This window comes from Punica granatum, chromosome 5 (genome assembly GCF_007655135.1).
Source record: "Punica granatum isolate Tunisia-2019 chromosome 5, ASM765513v2, whole genome shotgun sequence".
NCBI classification, from domain to species: Eukaryota; Viridiplantae; Streptophyta; class Magnoliopsida; order Myrtales; family Lythraceae; genus Punica; species Punica granatum.
Genome location: NC_045131.1, coordinates 5,829,878 through 5,849,412, shown reverse-complemented (window position 1 = coordinate 5,849,412; position 19,535 = coordinate 5,829,878). Strand labels below are relative to the sequence as shown.

The following is a 19,535-nucleotide window of genomic DNA, read 5'->3' as shown; positions in this document are numbered from 1 at the left end:
AATGTGTAAAATTATTTAAATTAGTTGCAATAAAAAGTTATTCAATAGCGTCTGCACAACGTGCAGGTCATGAACTACTGTTAATGATATTTGTCTCGGTAAATCAATGTAAAGAGTCCCCCACAAGCTTTTGAATTTTTTGAGCAATTATATGTGCTGAGTGAGATTTAGTGTGGAAAATGCATGATTTCCATCGCTCCACTAATCAGCCCTTAATTGAGAACTCTCCGAGGAAAAAAAAGTCTTGGTACAGTGATATAAAACACCGATTTGAAACTAATAAGTCATAATTTTGATTCTTATAATTGAAATTTATGTCTCCCTTTATTTCGTAGTTCTCGATTATAAGTCGAATAAGATCTTTTGAAAACCCGAGCTAAAAATAGCTTTTTGACGTTCAAGCGGAGATTAATTTGGTCATAGTTGTTTCTTTCTGTCTCTGTCAAACGCTAACAACTCTCGCCCTGATTAGGCCACGAAGAGATAGATGTAAAGCTACAAGAATCATAAAGAAAAATCAACTCCGTGGAAAGGCCAAGAAAATTCAACCATTTCCACTTCGATTCAGAAACCGTGATAATTGAAACATAATTTATTCCCAGTTAAATATTTAGAAAGACTAGAATGACTAGAAAGAACATCAGCTCCGAGGAAATTTCCAAGGCGAAGAAAATTCAACCATATCAACTTCGATTCACAAACGAATAATCAACTCGAGGAAATTTCCAAGGCGAAAAAAAATCTCAACCATATCAACTTCGATTTACAAACCATGATAAGTGAACATATATTATTATTCACAGTTAAATAGATTATGGTGTTAATAGGGGGACGATTTTTGGTCGTGCATGGAATTGATTGAATCGTACTATCAAGTAATTTACTAAGCATGTGAGTAAAAATTTAAATAATTCACTAAAAAAGAGTAAAGTTGCTTGAAATGTGTGTAATTTATTTCAAATTTTGTATAATTTATTTCGAAAGATGTGTAATTTATCTTGGAATCCGTGTAATTTATCTTTTCTATTAATAATTCCATTCCTTTGTCAGTAATTTATTAGAAACTTTTATGTAACTTAATACAAATTTGAGTAATTTATTTTGATTGTATGGTACAACTGATTATATTTTCAAACCTTCTCCTCACATGCATATTTTTCTAAAACAGAAAAACTCGTAGGAGCTCCACTATAACTGAAAAAGAATGAAAGAAAAAAAAATTGTATCTAATGATCATAAATGGAAATGAAAAATAAAGAGGTATAATGGTGACTGTGCCCATCTGAATTTCGTCTTGTCGGGCATGTATGCATGTGCCTATGCAACGCGGCTTGAGAGTGCCCACCTTTCGAGGGACGCGCGACGGACGTACGTAAGAAGGAGTCTTCACTTGCCATTTTACGACCCGAATGTCGAGAGCCGGCAAGTTACCCGGGTCTAGGGGTACGTGGTACACCTAAAATGCTAAGGCAATAGTCCATACGGAATCGAAAATTTCGAATTCGGGGGTTCTATTACGTGTGGGCCTATATCCCACACGCCCTTTCGGTACTCTGGCTTGTCTAGGCTTGCCATTTTAATTTAATTACCGCTTAATTAAGTTCCGCTCATCTTATGCGTTTTGACACCGTAAATTTGAAGAAACACTTTGACCGTTCACTCTCCGACCGGGATTATTATATGAATAAATATACAACATAAACCCTTACATTGTTCTTTCAAATGAATAAAAGACAAGTTACAATGACTAAATTCTGGTCGGTTCGCGTTCGGTCATTATTTCGCTCATGCTCACCGTGTGGTTTTGGAAAAAAGACCGAAACTTAAATTAAATGCGCACTCGGTGTATGGGGGCATCGGACCCCGTGATCGACGGTTAGGGCGTTGGATCCAGTGTGAATCAAATCCTAAAGGATCGGGCTCGATCTGCATAACAAACAAGTGCAAAATGTAACAAGCCAGCTCAAATAAACAAATAATGGGGTTTTGTTATCGCCGAATTTACGTGAATTAACTGATTATTAACCGAGGTATCTTGGCGTACAAATCCTACCTTAAAACAAACAAAAGGAGTGATAGATAGGGCATGTAGCATCCAACATTATTTTAACGGACCCGACAAACGTGATGTCCATAGTCAAGTCTCGAATGTATAGGTTATTTTTAGATTATTCTATATCGTGACAATATGACTTTTACATATTAAGAGTATTTTCATCTAAAATCCAAAAAACATAACCCTCTATTTGACTATAGCCCATGTTTGATTTAAGCCGAGTTTGAGGTTAATTTGTTTTTCCATGTTTTAACCCGTTCTAAATACAAACCTATACTAGAGTGACGACAGGACAAGAACCGATAGTCATCCCCCTTGAATGGAAAATATGTGTGTGTATGAAAAATCAAGATTACGTAGCACGTATCTCAATGCTTTTGAAATTGTGAATTTAAAAGGGGAGTGACTAACAGTTCTTAAACTGTCGACGCGATTACAGATTATTAATCGGTTCGTGCAATTCATTTAAAAGAGTCAAGTGATTTAATTTAGCTAAATTTAACGTCCCGATTATCCCATATGTAGAATTTTAGATTAATTAAAAATTTACCAAATGCTTTAAGTCTACGGATTTCGAGCCGTCGAGATAGCCATTAATTGACCGCCCGATAAACTCTATTTTCCAACATGGTCACATTGTATACATATAATTACAAAAATAAAATATTTAAATGGGACACATACATTGTCGGTGGGTGATCCAAGTAGGAAAGGGTCGGATATTTTTAGAAAAAAGTCCAGGGGATTGAATTGAACGATTTTAAAAGAGTAGGGACTGATTTGAAAATTCGGATAAAGTTTCGGGGACCGATTTGAAAATTCTAAAAAATCGGGGACTGATTTGAAAATTCTGAAAAAAATTGGGGACTGTGTAAAAATTACTGAAAATGTCCTAGGACTTATTTGAAATGAATTTGAAAATCTGGACTGATTTGAAAACAAAAAAATGGCCCCATGACTAAAATGAAACAACTTGAAAAGTTCCTTGGGATGCTTGAAAAATTCTAGGAATTCAAGGGCTGATTGAAAAATAGTAAAATGACTGGGAATTTATTGAAAAGAATTTTTGAAATTTGGGGTAGATCTGAAAAGGGTGAAAGATGGTCCCGGGACTAAACTGAAATAATTTGAAAAGTTCTTTGGGATTCTTGGAAAAATTCTAGAAAATTCAAGGACTGATTGGAAAATAGTAAAATGATCGGGACTTGATTGAAAATAATTTTTAAATTCGGTGTAGATCTTAAAAAAATAAAATGCGTCCTTTGGACTGAAATGTGACAAAATAGAAAGTTCGTAAAATCGAGTTCGGGACAAATTCGATCACCCACGCGACCCAAGAACACTCATTTCAAATTATATCCATCAAGCAAGCAATAATATCCAGGAAAGGAGCCCTAATCATGCCAATAAGTCGAGAATTTACCTAATTCGGAAAGTTGAGGGGTGATTCTGTGAATAAAAAAAGCTGGACAATCGGGTTGGATCGGATCGGATCGGACTGCCCGCCTGAAGGAGAAATCGCTCAGAAGAACGTTGGGCCGAACTGGGGACGTTGGGCCGGAATGGGCCGAACTTTTGGGCCGGACCTGCGAAGAAAGGGAACTGGGTCGAGGCCCGTTAGCCGGCGGGCGGTCGGGGTCGTCGAAAACGGCGGCGACAACGTTGAAGGCGGCTGTTCTCACCCCTGGACGCCGCGATGAGGGCCGGAATGGACGCGGGAGATGGCTCTGGGCACCGCTTGAGCTGCGCGGTGTCCGATTTGGACTTCACCAGGGTCGAAACGGCCGGAATCGAGGGAAAAATCGCATTGGACGCGGGAGATGGCTCTGGGCACCGCTTGAGCTGCGCGGTGTCCGATTTGGACTTCACCAGGGTCGAAACGGCCGGAATCGAGGGAAAAATCGCATTTTCCGGCGAGGGTTTTCAAAATCAATCGATCTTGTAATCGGCCAAATCGAGGACAAATTTTGCATTTTCTCTTGCTGGGTTTTGTTTCTCCCTATCCGAATTGTCGATCTCCCCATTTAATTGCAATCTCTTCCCCTTTTTCGTTAAGATTTCAGCCGATTTTGAAGAAAATCGCGGAAATCCGAGATTTGGGGGCTCCGGGCTGGCGGGGATCGCGGGCAGCCGGTGAGCGCTGCCCGAACGTTGTTGTTGTTGTTTTTTTTTTTCTGGGTCGACGGTTTATGTGCAGCCGTTCAACGCTACTCGGCCTGCCCGAAAATTAATTTTTTTTAAAAAATATTATTTATTTATTTATTATTATTATTTTTAGAATAAGGTAATAAATTGAAAAAATAACGATTTTGTCCCCTAGAGCCAATAGACCGAAATTGGGTGCTGACAGTGACAATCGAACCTAAAATGCATTTATTGACATAGACGATACGAAACAAATGGAGCCTCTATAAACAAGAAAGGTTGTAGCGCACATTCTCACCTTATAACTTAGAGGTCCCCAGTTCAATGGTCGGTGGAACTACCCATACTACTTTATTTAGCTATTATTATTTTTATTTCATATATTACATCCATGAGTCTTCTTATAATAAGAAATGGAGAAAGCACAAATTCTCCAACTTTCATAAATCATCACAAACCATGGAAGTCACTTTGCTCCATGTCCTGCTCTCTCTTCCGTTCCTCGTCCTTGCCCTCGATCACTTCTTCTTCCACAAGCTTTTAAGGAACAAGAACCTTCCCCCGAGTCCCCTTTCTCTCCCCATTATCGGCCACCTCCACTACCTCAAACACCCTCTCCATCAAACTCTACACGCCCTCGCCGAGAAGTATGGCCCCGTGTTCTTCCTGCGGCTTGGCACCCGGCCAACAGTCATCGTGTCGTCCCTGCAGGTGGCCAAGGAGTGCTTCACCAAGCATGACATCGTGCTGGCAAATCGGGTGAATACAACCGATGGCAAGTACTTTGGGTACAACTACACCACGGTCGGGTCATCAGCCTATGGCGAGCACTGGAGGAACCTGCGCCGGGTAAGTGCCATCGAAATCTTCTCGACTCACCGCCTCGATGCCCAGAGGGGGATCCGGAGGGACGAGATTAGTAGGCTGCTCCAGAAGTTGTTGACCACGGGGAGCTCTCTCCCGGAATTCACCCAGGTAGAGATGAAGTCCAAGCTGACCGAGCTGACGTTCAATATTATGATGAGAATGTTGGCGGGGAAGCGGTATTTTGGGGACAACGTAGTCGACGATGAAGAAGCGAAAGAATTCAAGTATATTATCAATGAATTATTTAAATTTAAGATTGGTGCGAACCTGAGCGAGTTCTTGCCCGTCCTGAGGTGGATGGATTACAAGAGGATTAATAAGGGGATGATCAGGCTCTTTAAGAAGACAGATGCGTTCTTGCAGGCCTTGATCGATGAACACCGACGGAAGAAAATTGATGGCTCGGAGATCAAGAACACTACGATCGATCATCTACTCAGCTTGCAAGAATCAGAGCCCGGCTACTACACGGATCAAATCATCAAAGGATTCATAATGGTAAGTAATTAAGTGGTGATTTTCATTTTCCGCTGAAGAAAAAAGGGGCCTTCCTTACTTCATAGGTTTTGGTTGGCATATTACATGTGCGCCCTTCCTTAAGTAGAGAACAAATTATATATGCATACCTGCGGGAATTGAAATTAGTCGGACCCACTGGATTTCCAAATAATCTGGTGGGGCAAATCGAAAATATATGTGATTGTATTTCTATCCAGGTGATGTTGCTAGCAGGGACAGACACTTCATCGGTTACATTGGAATGGGCACTATCCTATTTGGTGAACCACCCGAACATATTGGACAAGGCGAGGATCGAGATTGATGTGCAAATAGGCCAAGATCGCCTGATCGATGAAGCTGATATCTCAAAGCTGCCCTACCTCCAGAATATCATCTCCGAGACCCTCCGGCTGAAGCCGGCAGCCCCGTTGTTAGTACCCCACCGAGCGTCTGAGGATTGCCAGATTGGAGGGTACCACGTGCCCCGCGACTCGATGGTCCTAGTCAACGCATGGGCCATCCACAGGGACCCTGCGCTGTGGGGGGACCCTGCAGCTTTCAGGCCCGAGAGGTTCGAGGGCACCGGGGCAGAGGTGGGCAATAGAGAAGCCCATAAGTTGATACTGCCGTTCGGGCTCGGGAGGAGGGCCTGCCCTGGTGTGCCTCTGGCTCAGCTCGTGATGGGACTGACCTTGGGGTCGTTGATTCAATGCTTCGATTGGAAAAGGGTGGGTGTGGAACCGGTCGACCTGACCGAAGGCAGGGGAAGAACCACCATGCCTAGAGAGGTGCCATTGGAAGTGATGTGCAAGGCTCAGCCTGCTATGCACAAGTTGATTTCCGAAGAATCGAAGACTACTGGGGTTGAATGAGCTCAAGACATTGGGATGTTTGAGGATGAAGGATTCACGATTTATGCAGCAGTTTTTTTGGGGATGATGAGTAACTTGAGAAGCACATATACTTCATAGCTAATTTTCACGGTATTTGTCTCAATAAATAAGTATACCTCAGTTAATAGAGCCTACAGAAAGGTTGATTGAAAATTTTCCAAGAATTCGTCGTACCGATATATTGAGATAAAAGTGATCAGGAAAATGTATGACTTCCATGGTCTCACTATCCAGTCCTGGATAGGATCATGATCACATGTATTGAGGCTTTTAAAACCCACTAAGAACATATTGTGATCATGCTAAACTGATACAGGACGAAGATTAATTTTTTTACAACAAATTGTATCGTTCACGACCATGTATATATATATATTTTTTGTTCCTGTATCTGTCGGTCTCTCGGAGAAACTAACTACTCTCAGATTGGGTGGCAAGGAGGTGGAAAACTACAAGCATTAGAAGGAAAAAAACACCTCGAGGAAATTTCCAAGGCGAAAGAAAGATCAACCGCGTCAACTTCGATCAAAAAACAAATAATTGAACATAAAATATTATTCTAGTTATTTGTTAAAGAAAACGGGGCAAAGTGAGTTGGGGATGGTTGGAGACCACCTCGTCTTACATCATCAGTTTCCTCATTATATTCTTCTTTACGCCCTCCACGTCAATCTTCACCTGGAACTGGGCCAGGCAATGGAGACTCGGATCGTAACCGTGTGCCAGGTACGACGGCAATGATCATCTCCCTGGGATCGAATACTAGCATCTCCTCCGGCAAGTCGAATTCCAGAGGGTCTATCGATGTATCTTCATGCGTTTGCACTTTGGAACAATCGAGATTCGCAGGTGCCTAGAAAGCCAAATTTTCCTTTATTCGGCAGGGACGGGATTTTGCTTTTTGCCTCTGAACAACACTGTCGTGAGCGAATTGGTCAGGTTGAGTCAAGTAGATTTCAATTACCAATTCTGATTATTAATGGCACAACGATTGGTTATGGACCACTCTAATTGTAGTCCCCATAACTATTATTTGGATAGACTTTATCAATTGGTCTTTTTTTTTTCCATTACTCAACTCAATCCAACTCTATTCTTCTCCAAATTCAAAATATCCGGATTAAACTTTATATTATCCATTCTAATTAATAATCAATAAAATACATTTAAATGAAAATTTATAGATTTATTATGTGATTAATTTTTTATTTTTAGACTTTTTTTTGAATACTATATAATTAAATGATTAAATAATACTTACTGAATATTTATTTTCATGTTCGAGGTTTGATAGATGACACCACTAGTCAGAGAGCCGCCCATACATATCCAGAAGATCATTCAAGGCAAATTTTTCTCTTTGAAATTTCAACCATACATATTGTGATGAAGATACATATACATAATCACGTATATATAATCATATCACATACAAAGATAAAAGTGAGTGACAGCAACAATGGAAGTGACTTTGCATTGTTGTTCTTGCCCTCAACTTCTTTTTCAATAAGCTTTCAAGAGCCAAGAACCTTCCTCCCAGCCTGCCTTCTCTCCCCATCATAGGCCACCTCCACTACCTCAAACACCCCCTCCATCGAGCCCTCCGCGACCTCGCCGAGAAGCATGGACCCGTGTTCTTCCTCCGATTCGGCTCCCAGCCGACGGTCATCGTGTCGTCCCTCGAGGCGGCCGAGGAGTGCTTTACCAAGAACGACATCATCCTGGCAAACCGCCCGAGGAGGAGTGCCGGGAAGTACTTCGGGTACAACTACACCACAATCTCGGCCTCCCCATACGGCGACCACTGGAGGAACCTGCGCCGGGTCAGCACCATCGAGATCTTCTCGGCCCACCGCCTCAATGTCCTGGCAGAGATCCGGAGGGACGAGATCAGGAGGCTGCTCCATAAGTTGTCTGCGGGTTCCCTCGAGGGAGTCACCTGGGTGGAGCTCAAGTCCAAGCTAACCGACCTGACGTTCAATATCATGATGAGGATGGTGGCAGGGAAGCGATATTTCCAGGACGAAGTCGAAGATGAGGAATTGATGGAGTTCAAGTATCTCATCAAAGAAGTAGTAAAGCTCGGCGGGGCAGTAAACCTGGGCGAGTTCGTGCCCGTCCCAAGGTGGATGGGTTTTTATCGGAAGTTCTTCAAGAATATGATCGAGATCTTTAGGAGGACAGATGCATTCATGCAGGGCTTGATAGATCAGCACCGGCGGAAGAAAATCGATGGCTCGGAGATCAAGAACACTATGCTCGATCATCTTCTTTACTTGCAAGAATCGGAGCCTGAGTACTACACGGATGAAATCATCAAAGGGCTCATAATGGTAAGTATAATAGTCATGGCCAACTTCCCTAATTTATACGAGCACGTGACATCCTAATTAAATAACATGTGATATACATGATTAAATATATACTTGTCGTATCCACCGAAAATGAAATGTATACATGTCGTGCAGGTGATGTTGCTAGCAGGGACCGACACTTCATCGGTTACAATGGAATGGGCATTGTCCTATTTGGTGAACAATCCACATGTGCTGGACAAGGCAAAGAACGAGATCGATGCACATGTTGGTCAAGATCGCCTGATCGACGAACCGGATATCTCGAAGCTGCAGTACCTCCAGAACATCATCTCTGAGACCCTCCGACTGAAGCCGGCTGCCCCGCTCTTAGTACCCCACTATGCAGCCGAGGACTGCCAGATAGGAGGGTACCATGTACCCCGCAAGTCCATGGTAATTGTCAACGCCTGGGCCATCCACCGGGACCCTAAGCTGTGGGACAACCCCGCGAGTTTCAGGCCAGAGAGGTTTGAGGGCGGGCCAGAAGTGGGCAAGAAAGAAGCCCACGAGCTGATACTGCCGTTCGGGCTGGGGAGGAGGGCTTGCCCTGGTGCGCCTCTCGCTCATCGTGTGATGGGCCTGACCCTGGGATCGTTGATTCAGTGCTTCGACTGGAAAAGGGTGAGTGAGGAGCCGGTCGACTTGACCAAAGGCAGAGCCGTCACCATGCCTAAATTGGTGCCATTGGAAGTGTTGTGCAAAGCTCGTCCGGTCATGAGCAAGGCGCTCTCCGAAGAATCATAGACTATTAAGGGTGAATAAACTCGAGACTTTCGGGCATACATTTGCGAGGATGAAGAATCATGTTTTTATTAGTTGCTTGAACTGTGAATATATAAATTGTCACACCGTTACATCACCAAAAATATAAAATAGAGTTTTCTCGTGATGGCTAAAATCTTATATAATGAAGCTATTGACAATGTTATCAGTTAATAAGAATTTATCATTTTAGTTTAAAATAAGAAAAAATTATTATTGATAAAAATAATTTATTATTGTCAAAAATAATATTTTTTATATGTCGTGATATAATTTCACGTAATATTTTTACTACACACAAGACCTTCTCCTCATAATGCCATGTCATATATATAGTAAGGAAATTTGTATATTCTTTTATCAAAAAATATTAATTAATTGAGAAATATATTCATCATAATATCTTCTTATTTAATATATATTTATATAATAGAATATATAGATTATATTTTGTTCACTTTAGAAACACACACATATATATATTTGCAGTATATATTATATATTGAGACTTAAACTACGATTACCAATTATATGAATGTCATATATATAGTATAGTGAAACTTAAACTATTATTTTTTGAGATAAAAATTGCATTATATAGGAACTTTTATATTCGATGGGAGATTTATTTATTAATCTGTATAATCTTTGCACTATATATATATATTATATATTTGATATACTAATACCAATATCTTACATCAATTTGATCGATTCGCAATACTTCACTAGCATTTAACTAGGTTTCGTCATGTTTTCTCGAAACACATAACTGTCAAATTCATGTATTTCTTATGATAAAAGTAATTTGTTTAGAATATTATCTTTTCAATTGGATGTTAATTTGTTTGGTGCTTGTATTATTTGCTTAGAACTACTATATTTGCTTGAAAATTTTTCTTTATCATTTATATCATAATAGATTTTGAAATAGTATGATTTATCATATACTAAAGAATTGAGACAGGAAGAAATAACAAAATTATGAATTTTGATATGATTTTTCTTGATAAAGAGGTATACTTTGCATGTTTGACTAAATATATTATTTTATTAATCAAAATTAAATTATTAATAATTTATTGTTTCTAATGAAATTATGATTCATTGATGTAAATATAAGAAATTTTCAGATTGATATGTTTCGTCCTTACTTTGAGAATAAGCTTATATATGATTAATAATTTTAAGATAATTACTCTCAAGTTGATGTTAAAGTAAATATATCATTTTTTATTAGCCCATATGAATGTTTTTTGTAATTTATTAATATGCTTAACATAATTCATTCGGTTTGAACTAAATTTTATTTATGCATAATATGGAAAATTATTTAAATTAGTTGCAATAAAAAGTTATTCAATAGCGTCCGCACAACATGTGGATCATGAACTACTGTTAATGATATTTGTCTCGGTAAATCAGTGTAAAGAGTCCCCCACAAGCTTTTGAATTTTTGAGCAATTATTTGTGCTGAGTGAGATTTAGTGAGGAAAATCCATGATTTCCATCGCTCCACTAATCAGCCCTTAATTGAGAACTCTCAGAGGAAAAAACTATTGGTATAGTGGTATAAAACAGCGATTCGAAACTAATAAGTCATAAGTTTGATTCTTATAAGTGAAATTTATATTTTCCTTTATTTCGTACTTCTCGATTATAAGTCGAATAAGATCTTTTAAAAACCGAGCTGAAAGTAACTTTCTGACGTTCAAACGGAGATTAATATGGTCATATTTGTTTCTTTCTGTCTCTGTCAAAGGCTAACAACTCTCGCTTTGATTAGGCCACGAAGAGATAGATGTAAAGCTACAAGAATTATAAAGAAAAATCAACTCCGTGGAAAGGCGAAGAAAGATCAACCATGCCCACTTAGATTCACAAACCGATAATCAACTCGAGGAAATTTCCAAGGACGAAGAAAATTCAACCATTTCAACTTCGATTCAGAAACCGTGATAATTGAAACAAAAAATATTATTCACAGTTAAATATTTAGATTATGGTGTGAATGGGGGGAGAATGACTAGAAAGAACATCAGCTCCGAGGAAATTTCCAAGGCGAAGAAAATTCAACCATGCCAACTTCGATTCACAAGCGAATAATCAACTCGAGGAAATTTCCAAGGCGAAAAAAAATCTCAACCAAATCAACTTCGATTCACAAACCATGATAATTGAACATATATTATTATTCACAGTTAAATCGATTATGGTGTTAATAGGGGGACGAGTTTTGGTCGTGCATGGAATTGATTGCACTATACTATCAAGTAATTTACTACGCATGTGAGTAAAAGTTTAAGTAATTCACTAAAAAAGAGCAAAGTTGCTTGAAATGTGTGTAATTTATTTCAAATTTTGTATAACTTATTTCGAAAGATGTGTAATTTATCTTGGAATGCGTATAATTTATCTTTTCTGTTAGTAATTCCATTCCTTTGTCGGCAATTTACTAGAAACTTATATGTAACTTAATACAAATTTGAGTAATTTATTTTGATTGTATGGTGCAATTGATTATATTTTTAGACCTTCCCTCATATGCATATTTTTCTAAAACAGAAAAACTCGTAGGAGCTCCACTATAACTGAAAAAGAATGAAAGAAAGAAAAAATTGCATCTAATGATCAGAAATGGAAATAAAAAATAAAGAGGTATAGCGGTGACAATCGAACCTAAAATGCTTTTATTGACACAGACTACACGAAACAAATGGAGCCTCTATAAACAAGGAAGGTTGTAGCGCACACTCTAGCCTTGTAACCTAAAGGTCCCCAGTTCAATGATCGGTGGGACTACCCATACTGTTTTATTTAACTATTATTATTTTTATTTCATCTATTAGATCCATCTTCCTCTTATAATAAGAAATGGAGCCTCTACAAAGCACAAATTTTCCAACTTTCATAAATCATCACAAACCATGGAAGTCACTTTGCTCCATGTCCTGCTCTCTCTTCCGTTCCTCGTCCTTGCCCTCGATCACTTCTTCTTCCACAAGCTTTTAAGGAACAAGAACCTTCCCCCGAGTCCCCTTTCTCTCCCCATTATCGGCCACCTCCACTACCTCAAACACCCTCTCCATCAAACTCTACACGCCCTCGCCGAGAAGTATGGCCCCGTGTTCTTCCTGCGGCTTGGCTCCCAGCCAACAGTCATCGTGTCGTCCCTGCAGGTGGCCGAGGAGTGCTTCACCAAGCATGACGTCGTGCTGGCAAATCGGGTGAATACTACTGATGGTAAGTACTTTGGGTACAACTACACCACGGTTGGGTCATCAGCCTATGGCGAGCACTGGAGGAACCTGCGCCGGGTCAGTGCCATCGAAATCTTCTCGACTCACCGCCTCAATGCCCAGAGGGGGATCCGGAGGGACGAGATTAGTAGGCTGCTCCAGAAGTTGTTGACCAAGGGGAGCTCTCTCCCAGAATTCACCCGGGTAGAGATGAAGTCCAAGCTGACTGAGCTGATGTTCAATATTATGATGAGAATGATGGCAGGGAAGCGGTATTTTGGGGACAACGTAGTCGACAATGAAGAAGCGAAAGAATTCAAGTATATTATCAAGGAAGTATTTAAGATTGGTGTGAACCCGAGCGAGTTCTTGCCCGTCCTGAGGTGGATGGATTACAAGGGGATTAATAAGGGGATGATCAGGCTCTTTGAGAAGACAGATGCGTTCTTGCAGGCCTTGATCGATGAACACCGACGGAAGAAAATTGATGGCTCGGAGATCAAGAACACTACGATCGATCATCTACTCAGCTTGCAAGAATCAGAGCCCGGCTACTACACGGATCAAATCATCAAAGGATTCATAATGGTAAGTAATTAAGTGGTGATTTTCATTTTCTGCTGAAGAAAAAAGGGGCCTTCCTTACTTCATAGGTTTTGGTTGGCATATATACATGTGCGCCCTTCCTTAAGTAGAGAACAAATTATATATGCATACCTGCGGGAATTGAAATTAGTCGGACCCACTGGATTTCCAAATAATCAGGTGGGGCAAATCGAAAACATATGTGATTGTATTTCTATGCAGGTGATGTTGCTAGCAGGGACAGACACTTCATCTGTTACATTGGAATGGGCACTATCCTATTTGGTGAACCACCCGAACATATTGGACAAGGCGAGGATCGAGATTGATGTGCAAATAGGCCAAGATCGCCTGATCGATGAAGCTGATATCTCAAAGCTGCCCTACCTCCAGAATATCATCTCCGAGACCCTCCGGCTGAAGCCGGCGGCCCCGTTGTTAGTACCCCACCGAGCGTCTGAGGATTGCCAGATAGGAGGGTACCACGTGCCCCGCGACTCGATGGTCCTAGTCAACGCATGGGCCATCCACAGGGACCCTGCGCTGTGGGGGGACCCTGCAGCTTTCAGGCCCGAGAGGTTCGAGGGCGCCGGGGCAGAGGTGGGCAATAGAGAAGCCCATAAGTTGATACTGCCGTTCGGGCTCGGGAGGAGGGCCTGCCCCGGTGTGCCTCTGGCTCAGCGTGTGATGGGACTGACCTTGGGGTCGTTGATTCAATGCTTCGATTGGAAAAGGGTGGGTGTGGAACCGGTCGACTTGACCGAAGGCAGGGGAACCACCATGCCTAGAGAGGTGCCCTTGGAAGTGATGTGCAAGGCTCGGCCTGCTATGCACAAGTTGATTTCCGAAGAATCGAAGACTACTGGGGTTGAATGAGCTCAAGACGTTGGGATGTTTGAGGATGAAGGATTCACGATTTATGTAGCTTTTTTTTTTTTTTTGTGAATTAATTTTATATAGTTGCATCAAGGATGATGAGTAACTTGAGAAGCACATATACTTCATAGCTAATTTTCACGGTATTTGTCTCGATAAATAAGTATACCTCAGTTAATAGAGCCTACAGAAAGCTTGATTGAAAATTTTCCAAGAATTCGTTGTACCGATATATTGAGATAAGGACTCATGAATCATGTTTTCATTAGCTGTATGTATGAGTATCTTGAGAAGCACTGATAATTAGACATACTAATGTTCTTTAAAGACAAATTTAAACAAAACAAGGACAATTGAAGATCTTCCCACCGGCAAACGCCCGATCGATTATTTGAGTGGGTGTTTAAGATCAAGCCACGAGCAAACGGCAACATGGAGCATTATGAGGAGTGTCTTGTTGCCAAGGGCTTTACTCAAATAGAGGGTATTAATTTCAACAAGAGACTTTCGCTCCCATGGATAAGCTCGTCGCCGTTAGATGCTTGTTGACTATATTAGTGGCCAAAGGCTGAGAGATGCACCAAATAGATGTTCATAAAGCGTTCCTACATAGAGACTTAGATGAAGAAGTTTATATGCAGCTTCTGCTTGGTTTTACATCCTAAAAAGCAGGATTTGTTCGCAGGCTTCGCAAGTCACTTAAGGGCTTTGTCAGGCATCACGCAATTGGTACTCCAAGTTTGCGGATGCTCTATAGCATTACAGTTTTTGTCAATCAGGCGTTGCACTCTCTGTTTATGTTTTCGTGGGGCAGAATATTTCTTGAGATACCATGCTTGTCTACATTGATGACGTGATTTTGGCAGGCAATAATTCGGGTCACTGCAAGTCCTTCAAGGGGTATCTTGATTAATGTTTTTGCATCAAGGATTCAGGTCCTCTCAGATATTTCTTGGGAATTGAGGTAACTTGAATGAATTTCGACCTTTTTCTCAGTCTGAGCAAATATGTCCTCAATATTCTTACAGAGTGTGGGATGTTATGTTCTAGGTTGTCTCCATTTATGATGGAACAACACCATCATTTACGTTGATTCGGGCGCCCCCTTGATGACCCGATTCGATATAGACACTTAGTTGGTCGTCTCCTTTATTTAACGGTCACTCAGCTAAAACTCAGTTATTCAATGCATATTTTAGCACGCAGGATCTTCGTCAAGGCCATTGGGATGTCGCCATGCAAGTACTTCAGTACCTCAAGCAACTCCCAGGTTAAGGAAATTTCTACGTCCCAACTCCATGGACCTTGAAGCATATTGTGACTCAAACTTAGTTGCTCGATGACCCACCGCTCAATTACGGGTTATTTTATAATTTTGGGTGGCTATCGTATTTCCTAGAAAACAAAGAAGATGTCATGGCATCCTGATCACCTGCAGAGGCAGAATATAAAGTCATGGCTGCTGCTATCAGTGAAATTTTATGGCTACGGAGCTTGCTCGCTTCCATTGGGATTGCACTCGCACATCCCACCCGAATATTCTACGACAACCAGGCTACATTGCATATTGCAGCTAACCCCGTATTTCATGAACGAACCAAGTGTATCGAGATCTATTGTCATTTTATTTGTGAACTCAAATCTCAAGTCAATGTCACTACCAATGTTTCAACCCAAGTGCAACTCAGAGACATTTTCACGAAGACATTGGATCGAGATCCTTCCGCTTCATCCTTAGCAAGTTGGACGTTTGAGACCCTCGTACTCCAATTTGAGGGAGAGTATTATGGGACAAATGGGGGATTTGCTATATATTAGTTGATTTAGTCAATCATGAGTTATTAGATATTCTGGCATTAATTTCTCAGACAGAATTGTTTCCAACATATTTTTTCGGTTACAAGTGAGAACATCGACCTAGTATAATCAAAGAAATATACTAATAAATAATAAATGGGTACAGATAGTCCTAGTAGATATCAAACCTGTAATTTTTTGATTGTCAGGCGAGAGCTTGCACTATTGCGCTACACTCTCTTTTAATAATTATTTCCAACATATTGCTTCCTTTTCAGCTAAGTCGTTATGCCTATTTGTACTCACTCATGAATCAATGAAAATTGAGCTGCGTGGTTCCAATGTACGAATTTCCATTGTCCCGCTAAGTCTAACAAGCCCTTAATTAGAACTCTCATCATTAGAATTAGGATAACATTTTTTGAAAAACCCAAGCTAAAAATGGCTTTCTGACGTTCAAGCGGAGATTAATTTGTTTCGATAAATTGCATCGTCAGTGGTCATATTTATTTCTTCCCGTCTCTCTCTCAAAAACTGACAACTCTCCACTTGAATCGGCCACGAGAGGAGATGCAAAGACTATAAGAATCTATATATATATATATATATATATATATATATATATTATAATTCAAATTACTCTCACGAGAGCCTCTCGTTGGATCGATGAGGACTTGCTACGTTAGCGTTCTAAAAGACCCTCAACCCCAAGTGGCATTTTGAGAGACCCTCAGCTCATTGTGAATAGTTTCTTCATGTTCTTTTAATAAAGCATACGCATAAATGCGTTAACTTTTATAATTTTTACCACAATCTCTTTTTTTTTTTTCTCTAGAAGGCAATCTTTAGTAATATCATTAACTAGTTGAATATCTGTGCATTGAATGGGCACGATATAAAATACAAATAATCTCTTAATTTTTTGGTAGAAAAAATGTTATAAATATATACACGAATTACAAACTCGCTAAAGAAAATTGAGATTTGAGGCATGTGTGAAAAGAATAGACTTGAATTAATATATATGAGCATATATATCAATCAAAAGAAAAATATGAATTTTTCGTACAAATGTGTGAAAAGATGAAATTAATGAAAATATGTGAGAAAATATATCAACTAAAAGAAAATAATAGTCTCTCCAAGCAAAATATCATAATAAAGGAAGTGAAGATAAAACTTGATGAAACTTTTTTGAAACAATCAAATTGGCATAGAGCGGCGTTGGTAGTGGATGTGGATGCAACACAATATATATATATAAAGTTTGCAAAAAACCAACACATCTTTGCAAACACAAATATAATGGTAAATGTTTCGTGTAAACGGCTTCTATTTATATAGCTCCAATATATAATGTTAACTTTGTATGTACAATATAAGTCTTCCACTATATATATACACGTTCTTATAATATATCAAACAAATATATATATTATATATAACAGCAAAATAAAAATTACAATATATAATGTTAAATACCAATATGGGTTGGTTCATGAAATTCGGCGTTTGTTTCGCTTAAGCAAGGTCTCTGGTTTAAGTCCTTATGAATGCAGAAAATTCACGCTGTGAGAGTTTTACCCCTTAACAAAATTCGACTGGATTAGTTGAGGCTCAATTGGATTTTCGAATGCCAGGATTCAGAAAAAAAAAGGTTAATAATAATGTTAACTATGTATGTGCAATATATGTCTTTGATTAAAATGAACCTACGATTTAGAAAGAGATGCATGGATTTAAAAGGGTATAGATAAGGAAGGAATATTTACGCGGCATGGAGAGTCCTGTTGATTAGAAACAAACTCTATACCACCTAGGTTGAGCAAGATGCCACTGTACTAAACATGCCTCTCAAAAGAAAAAAGAAAAAAAAATTTACATCAGGGAAAACATTTCGATCTTAAAGGACCTCTTTTTCATTAAAAATCCTTCATCAAAACATTCTATTTTCTGTTGACGAAAATAGCACGATGATTTTTCACAGGACAATAACGATTTAGAGAACGATCGTGTAAAAAATATAGATACACTGCAAGGATTTTGTCTACTTTTTGTATTGGAGCAATAACAACTTTTTATTATTTACATCTAAAGCAATGAGACAATAATACCATACCCTGTAGAATGGTGATTGTATAAGAATTATCCCCACAAACAATTACCCCATTTACGTTGTGAAACAAAAAGACCATTTTGGGAACAGACAGTATGCTTTAAGCATGCCACTTTTCTTCTATTCATGGTTTACAACCAACCAAGAAGTTACTAAATCATTGATGAAGGACACTTTTGCTTTATCCACTTAGCCTTCTGAAACTTTAATTTGCTAGCAGGAAATAGTGCATAAGTTATTCCTTTAGCATCCATAACCTAAAGAACAAAATTCAACAGATTGGACAACATAAGAAAACTAATTCAGACAAGAAGCAAACTTGTTTTCCGGAAAAGTGCCAAGAAGACTCCATTCAGCTAATGAACTATAACACAATGCACAAAGCTAATGAATTATAGCACAAAAACACAAAAATTTTCGAGGTTTTCAAAAACTTTTAAAGTTTTCGAGTTCTTCCCTATTCTCCTCACTGATTGTCCAAGAAAATAGTTCCCTTATAAGCGAAGGCTCGAAAGAGATCCTTCCTTTGTTTTCCACTAATAACAATTCAAGATGCGAGCTGAATTTGGTGGATATAAATAGCACAAAAAACAGAATATTGTAATTCAAGTCGATAGAACTGATTCATTAGGCCTTAAGATACGCAACTAAAGATGGACTTCACTGTTTCAACCTCTTGTTGAGGAAAATTCAGTGCCAAGGGCCTTGCTTGTTGACCAACGAACCAAACTCCTATCTGGATCCAAGGGAAAAAAAACAACCAAACCAACAATACATGCATGTACTACGACAGAGACGACATAGAAACTTAGGGGCGATTGAAATGGAATCCAGATGCTACTCCGATCAGTCAGACAAGGTCATCCATTCCATTTTCTTCAGTTACTATAGAGCAAGACAGTAGTCCTGGACTGGATCATTGCCGGTAGTCTAAGGCTTTCGAACCCTACTAAGACATTTTGTGATGATCACTGCTAAACTGATCTCGAAAGAAGATCAATTTTTTTACGATAAATTGTATAGTTCTTGACCATTTTCTTGTTCCCGTCTGAAAGACCTTTTCTTAGTAACCAGAAATTTCGGGTACTATGTCGATCTCTCTAAGAAATTACTAACAATTCTCACTTCGGTTGGCCACGAGGAGATGGAAAACTACAAGAATTGAAAAGAAAAATCAAATATACGAAATTTCAAAGGTGAAGAAAAATGGACCATGTCAAATTCAATCACTAACCTATAATCAACTCGAGGAAATTTCCAAATAGGGGACGAGGGAGGCCAACTGCTCATATTTTTTTTTCGATTACAAAGGAGGCTCATATACTTAGTACAATGAAATAT

The 19,535-nt window shown here is 39.4% G+C and overlaps 3 protein-coding genes across 3 annotated transcripts; all 3 read left to right on the top strand.

The window, feature by feature from the left end:
* Positions 1-4,626: 4,626 nt before the first annotated feature.
* LOC116206775 (cytochrome P450 81Q32-like) lies at positions 4,627-6,777 on the top strand. The gene is made up of 2 exons (XM_031539579.1): positions 4,627-5,566; positions 5,785-6,777. The coding sequence occupies exons 1-2, from the start codon at positions 4,661-4,663 to the stop codon at positions 6,439-6,441; spliced, it is 1,563 nt and encodes a 520-aa protein (XP_031395439.1). The 5' UTR covers positions 4,627-4,660; the 3' UTR covers positions 6,442-6,777.
* Positions 6,778-7,937: 1,160 nt separating this feature from the next.
* On the top strand, positions 7,938-9,674 carry LOC116207941 (cytochrome P450 81E8-like; the record flags this gene model as incomplete). Its single annotated transcript, XM_031541084.1, has 2 exons — positions 7,938-8,795; positions 8,931-9,674. Coding segments are annotated over 2 exons (1,491 nt in total), but the record flags the coding sequence as incomplete, so codon positions are not given.
* A 2,724-nt stretch (positions 9,675-12,398) lies between these two features.
* On the top strand, positions 12,399-14,538 carry LOC116209592 (cytochrome P450 81Q32-like). The gene is made up of 2 exons (XM_031543280.1): positions 12,399-13,408; positions 13,628-14,538. The coding sequence occupies exons 1-2, from the start codon at positions 12,509-12,511 to the stop codon at positions 14,279-14,281; spliced, it is 1,554 nt and encodes a 517-aa protein (XP_031399140.1). The 5' UTR covers positions 12,399-12,508; the 3' UTR covers positions 14,282-14,538.
* Positions 14,539-19,535: the final 4,997 nt, after the last annotated feature.

Coding starts and splice junctions, on each gene's coding strand:
- LOC116206775 (XM_031539579.1), top strand. CDS start 4,661: ATGGAAGTCACTTTGCTCCATGTCCTGCTCTCTCTTCCGTTCCTCGTC. Junction 5,567..5,784: donor TCATCAAAGGATTCATAATG/GTAAGTAATTAA, acceptor ATTTCTATCCAG/GTGATGTTGCTAGCAGGGAC.
- LOC116209592 (XM_031543280.1), top strand. CDS start 12,509: ATGGAAGTCACTTTGCTCCATGTCCTGCTCTCTCTTCCGTTCCTCGTC. Junction 13,409..13,627: donor TCATCAAAGGATTCATAATG/GTAAGTAATTAA, acceptor ATTTCTATGCAG/GTGATGTTGCTAGCAGGGAC.